Genomic DNA, 6,347 nt, shown 5'->3' on the forward strand with positions numbered 1-6,347 from the left:
AGTTCTGTCGAATTTTTACTAATTTTACCGGCTATTCAGGAAATTACGATAAAATTATCTTTGGTAATAATGTCTTAGGTGTATTCATGTGATGTATATGTATATAATATATATATATATAATATATATAATATTAATATATATATCATACGTAGTATATATAATATATATATTAAATATACGTATATAATTTTATAATATATTCGATACATCTTTAAATATATCTTAAAGCTTATAATTCCGCCACATTTTTTTCTTTTTTTTTTTTTGTTCTCGTTTCAAAATTTTCATCTACTCATACATACGCATACTCTCACGTGCATACTTAAAGCGCTAATCGAGTTAACAATTATCACACAGGAAACATGTTCCAAATAGAATCTGGAGAATAAACGTAGTCTGCAGGATAGCAAAATATGCCATGATCGACAACTAGTTTGAATAATATTTGTAATATTTACCAGCTTTCCATCCTCCTTCCTTCGAAGTTGATACAATTTCGTTTCGAAAAATGGAAATTCGGAACGGCGAACTAAGAAACTTTAAGCATGATATTTTTTTTTTCTCCTCGATACCAAGCTTTTTTTCTTCCAACATTCTCTTTCGTTCTTATGTTTATCCATTCTTTTCTGAGTGAAACGTAATATCTTATTAACAACAGTTGTTCTTCATTATTAGAAACAGCTCGTTTTCGACAATGACGAATATACATGTATAATATCGCTCTCGATTCGGTGCACTGGATTACAAGTGTAATAACTTCTATAATAGTACTTTATACCGTCAAACGCGTAATTCATCATCGTTTTCATTTTCTCTTTATCTTCTCTATCCTCTCGCACATTCTTGTTTCCTTTCTTCTCCTTTCTACCCTTCCATTTCTTTTTTTTTTTTCTTTTTTTTCTTAAAAGTTAATAGTGTCGTCGACGATTAATCTATATTAAGTTTCTTTCTTATCTCAATAATGGCTCCGGGCGAGGACTCAAAAAATAAGTGATCGTTAATAAGTTAATCATTATAACGATAATAATGACAATGATATTAATATTATTATAAATAATAATAATAATAATAATAACGAGTAAGAGAAATAATAATGAGAATAATAATAATAATAATGATGATGATATACTAATACTAATAATTGTAATAATAATCGCACGATACGTTTCGATTAATAAATAAAGGATAAAACGATGTGGGTATATTTTTATGGCAGCGCTCACGTTCGAAGTCGCCGCCCGTTCGGATCGCTTGATCTATAGCCTTTGTACTATCGTTTTGTTCGCTCGATCAAGATCGCTCGATCAAGATCGATCGATCCTTTCATTTAATGCAATTTTTCTTTCCTAACACCGGTTCTTTCTCGATCGATTAAAATTGAGATTTGTCGATCCTAAATAAAAAAAAAAAAAAAAAAAAAAAAAAAAAAAAAAAAAAAAAAAGACATCAGGGATACCAAAAATCGCTATTACGACTACGTCTCGAACGTTTTCAACGTACGCAAGGGTTTAAGATTGATGCAACTGAATCCAAAAAGATTCGTGTAAGTAAGAGGTAACGGATGGATACGTATAATGGCAGTAAAACTTTGGTAGTGTTCAACGTGATACAAGCGTTTGCGAACAATCGAGGCGAGGACAAAGGATCCTCCTTCCACGTCGAATAAAACATCCCTAAACGGTGATCCCAGAGGAAGGGGCGGCGACTAACGCGCAAACGCTGTCTAATTCGAAAAAACGAACAAGCTCTCGGAATAACCAGCTTTGCTTCTATATGCTTCAAGCCACAAAGACTTTGGAGATCAGAGGATGAACGTTCGATTTCGTTCGATTCTGTTGTTAAGTACGTTACCATCGATTGGTAATAAAAAAAAAAAAAAAAAAAAAAAAAAAAAAATCGAATAACAAAAATAATCGATTTTTACGAAGCTTAGCGAGAGGCGAATACGACGATTGGATGAAACGGATGAGACGCGTAATCGAAGTGTACGCAAGGCTGGAAATTTTTCGACTCGAATCAAATCGCTGAAAACGGAACGTATAGTTCCTCTGATCTCTAGACTGATGATACAATCTATCGACTATACGATTGCAGTGGACTAGCACTATAGATATTATCATGCGGTACGATATAATCATAAATACATATCCCATACGGTGTTGTACGATTATCGCTAGGCTGATTAAACTTTTTCCCCGTGCAAACTGCGCGCTGCTTTTTCTCGACAAATCGAAATCCAACGAAATTCTTTTTTTTTTTAATATCCTCCGCTCTTATTTGCTTCGAATCTCGTATCTATTTACATCTTTTTGTTAATCTTAATGGCGGTAACATAACAGGAATTTATCTTTTTTCCTCCGCTTCTTTTTAAAACGTTTGAGCAATTCGAATGAAATTCAAATTTTTTTTTTTTCTATTTCTTTTCCTTTCTTTTCTTTTTTAATATATATATATATATATGTACATATAGATATAATAGAAGAAAAATCAAAGAAAATATAAGATTGCTTTTATATATTTTCTCGTTTATCGACGATGAATATTCTCTTTTTCTCTCTTTCAATTTTTTTAATCATTACTTTCCATTTCTCTGATTATTCACGTTACCACCATTAATCACTGTACTACGTAAACACAGTATAATATAACCTATCTCCTCACAGGCGGAACTTCAAATGAAAATCCAAAAATTCTTTCATTTTTCTCTTTTCACCGATCGAAATTAGAAAATTGACTCGTTTCATTTCTCCGTTTTCCTCTCCAAAACAATTATTTATCCAATGAAATAGAAATCTATTCGCAAAGTTGGTAAAAATCGAAAGGATTTCCAATCGAAAGTTCCACCGCGGCAGAAACGACTCGATCGATCGAAGAGTAGTCACGTGTCGTCTCGTTCCGATTCCGCGTTCCTCCATCTTGTCGCGTTCCTTTTCCTTCACGATCCGCTCGCGTATGCGCGCGCAATATATATATATATATATATATATCGTGAATTTCGATCGATCCCCTCCCTTCTCATTCCCTTTCGCCCGAAACGACGGAACTTTCGATCGAGATTCGCCGAGAGAGCCACGAGATCCGAGAGCTTCTTCGTGAAATTCGAAATCAAAAGTTCCACCGTGCCGGGTGCACCATAAACGCGCTAACATTTTCTTTTTTTTTTTTTCTTTTTCTTTTTCTTTTTTTCTTTTTTTTAATACGTCTACGTGGCACCAACTAAAGGGTAACGATTTTTTTATCCACCTCGGTGTACCCTACACGTGTGTTAGGTGGTCTCGCCGACCAGGCCAAGTCATCGATAAGAAAGAAAGAAGAAAAGTGATAAAAGAAAAATAAAGGAAAAACCTAAAAAGGTGTGCATCTGCATCGAAACCTGCCCGCCAACGAGACCGCGAAATCAAGCGACGAAAAGTAAAAGCGTAAATTCGCGAAAAGGGGGAAATTCGAAAAAAAGTGAGGGAAATCTCTTACGCCCTCCGATCGATTTCCTTCGATCGACCACTCCCCCCTTCACTCCCCTCCATAGAAACAGCGTGATACCGCCCGAACCGTGACTTTTTTCTTTTTTTTTTCTTTTCCTCTCTTTTGTGCAGAATTTTTCCGCTTCTCAATGCGCATCCCTTTTTGTGCATCCTGATACGTATATCGTAAATACGTATCTATCTATCTACGTCTGTCTACGTATGTACATTATATATATTATATATATATATTATACACGCATACACAGATATATATGTATGATACGCGTAGCCAATTTAACCGGTCCGATAAGATGCTTTTGCGGAAGCCAAGACGAGCATCGAAGAATCGCGTGCTGCGACACACACACACACACACACACACATACACACACACACATACGCACAAAGTTGATGAGTATAACACGTATGAATGCCGAGTGTGAAGCGAATGAGGGTTGACTTATAGCGTCTTATTTCCTTTTTTCTCTCTCTCTCTCTCATCGGCCCGTTTCACGGATGACGATGAGAAGCGCGATCGCGTTCAACGAAGAGAGAGAGAGAGAGAGAGAGAGAGGGGGGAGGGGTGGGAGAAGTGAAAAATGGCTGAGTCAAATAATCTAATATCGAATATTATACGATGAGAGGAGTAACCGCGAGGGGGTGGGGGGCGGTATCGTATCCGGCAGAGAAGAAACGAAGGGAAGCGGAGGAAGTGGTCACCGAGATCCGATTAAAAAAAAAGAAATTTCTCTTATTGGTATGCTCCTTTTCCCTCCTTTTCCTTTTGTGTCGTTCTTCTTTGGACGCGTTCGAGTGTTGTGTAGTGGATGGTCGCAGAAAAAGGTGTGGCTGCCGCTTTCTTAATCCACCATCAATTCGAAATGCACCGAGCCACGCCTCTCGAATCTATCGTGGATGATGTTGTGCGCCCAGGCTTTGCACTCGATGTTGATCAATACACCGTCTAAAAATCATATACAATAATCGTAATCGTGCTTCCTCCTTCTAATTTTCATTATTCACTATATTTCATCGATATACATACACATATATATATATATTTTTTTTATTTTATTTTATTTTATTTTATATATATATATATATATAAAACTTACATTTAGGCCTCTCGAAGAAAACTGCTACGAGGGGGCTGAGGTATCCGGGGGTGTTTGTGAAAGGGAAGTAATAACCGGGAAAACCACGACGCGGGATGTATTGAATCGCGCCCATGTTCTCAACATCGGCGGGATTTTCACCCGNATTATATATTATAGTAATTATATATATTATATATATTATAGTATATTATATATAATATATGTAATATATATATTATAGTAATATTAATTCTTTGCTCTCCAACGGTAACTCTGTCACTACTCGAGTCAACGCCGTAACTCCGGTGGTAACTCTATCCGACACCACCGGGATTGTTGCGACAACTTAAACGGTGACAATATTTATTTTATGTTATATTTATGTTTGATTTTTTTAGAATATCGCTTCATAAAATTCCTAAATCCTTTATGTATAATCGTATGAGGTGTAATCTTATCTTATGAGTAATTATCTTATGGTAATCTTATGAGTGCTAAAAACATTTTAAACACTCGAGATCTCCGTCGTATCGCTCACCTTGTTCAACTTAAGGAAGATGCAAGGAGCGGATTTGTTGAAACCGTATTTGTTTTTCTTCGTGCATTGGCCCCACGTCGACATGTCCACGTCGCAGACTTTACCGGGGGCTGGCGGTTTACCGTAGTCGCAAATCGTCCTTTTCTGGGCGCCATTCGTCGACGATGCTGGTTTCTGGTACTCTGCAACGAATCGAAAACGTTATCCTTTTTTTTTCGCGTTCAATCGTCGCATAATAAAATAAAATTGTCGAATGGCGAGAGATATGATATATTAAAAAATTATTGAGAAAATATGAGAGATTGTATATAGTTTTATTTATTTTCCCATTTTGCCAACTTTTTAAAAAAGTTAATTTCTATTTTTAAAATTCCTCCTTATTTTATACAACATATATATATTATGTATAGTTATGTAATATAAATGTAAAGACGCTGAAACTTTGATCCAAAGATTGGTCTCACCTTGACCGGATTTAACGGGTTCCTGACGTAATTGGCTCGTTAGGACAAAGACTATTTTCTCGCTTATCGGTTAATATTAGCGTCATAATACATCTATGGGAATAATATTACCGAATATACTTGCATCCATCCGATACACAGTTTATCAACAAACATAAATAATTTTTCGATCGAGATATTTTTCTCATTAAAGGGATTTTTTTCGTTGAAGTAAAAATTAATGAGAGAAAAGGGGAGAGAGATATATATCGTTCAAAAAAAAATTATTACCAATTTGAACAACGAGATGGAAATTAAAATTTATTTTACCTTCGAGGAACTTGTCCAACTCTCTGGTCCAGTGTAAAAAGTTTCCCTCGTCGCTGGCTTTGTACCAGATCAAAGTACTCTCGACGTTGCTCGAAGGTGGCATGGGCCTGAAACCGAGGCCGGGGTTGCTCCCTATCAAGGAATTGTCCAATTGCCATTTCGGTGCATTCGGGTCTAACGTTTGATAGAACACTGTCAACATCGCTCCGAAGAAACCGGCCAGTACCGCATAAAAAATAACGTAGAATAATAATATTTTGGCTGAAATCAAAAGGAAGAGGAAAAAGAATAATAATAATAATAATAATAATAATAATAATAATAATAATAATAATAATAATAATAATAATAATAATAATAATAATAATAATAATAATAATAATAATACGTACAATTATATATCTTTTCTAAACGAGAGAGAGAGAGAGAGAGAGAGAGAGAGAGAGAGAGAGAGAGAGAGAGAGAGAGAGAG

At 35.5% G+C, this 6,347-nt stretch overlaps 1 protein-coding gene across 1 annotated transcript in view; it reads right to left on the reverse strand.

Moving 5' to 3' along the window:
• Nucleotides 1–4,304: 4,304 nt before the first annotated feature.
• The window catches only part of LOC102673902 (sodium/potassium-transporting ATPase subunit beta-2-like), a 6,532-nt gene continuing 4,489 nt past the window's right edge, over nucleotides 4,305–6,347 (reverse strand). The window contains 4 exon segments of the mRNA XM_031510020.1: nucleotides 4,305–4,431; nucleotides 4,583–4,823; nucleotides 5,076–5,284; nucleotides 5,876–6,136. Of these exon segments, the coding sequence (XP_031365880.1) occupies nucleotides 4,328–4,431; nucleotides 4,583–4,823; nucleotides 5,076–5,284; nucleotides 5,876–6,136 (815 nt within the window). The 3' untranslated portion in view covers nucleotides 4,305–4,327.

Source organism: Apis dorsata, unplaced genomic scaffold, assembly GCF_000469605.1.
Source record: "Apis dorsata unplaced genomic scaffold, Apis dorsata 1.3 scaffold_198, whole genome shotgun sequence".
NCBI classification, from domain to species: Eukaryota; Metazoa; Arthropoda; class Insecta; order Hymenoptera; family Apidae; genus Apis; species Apis dorsata.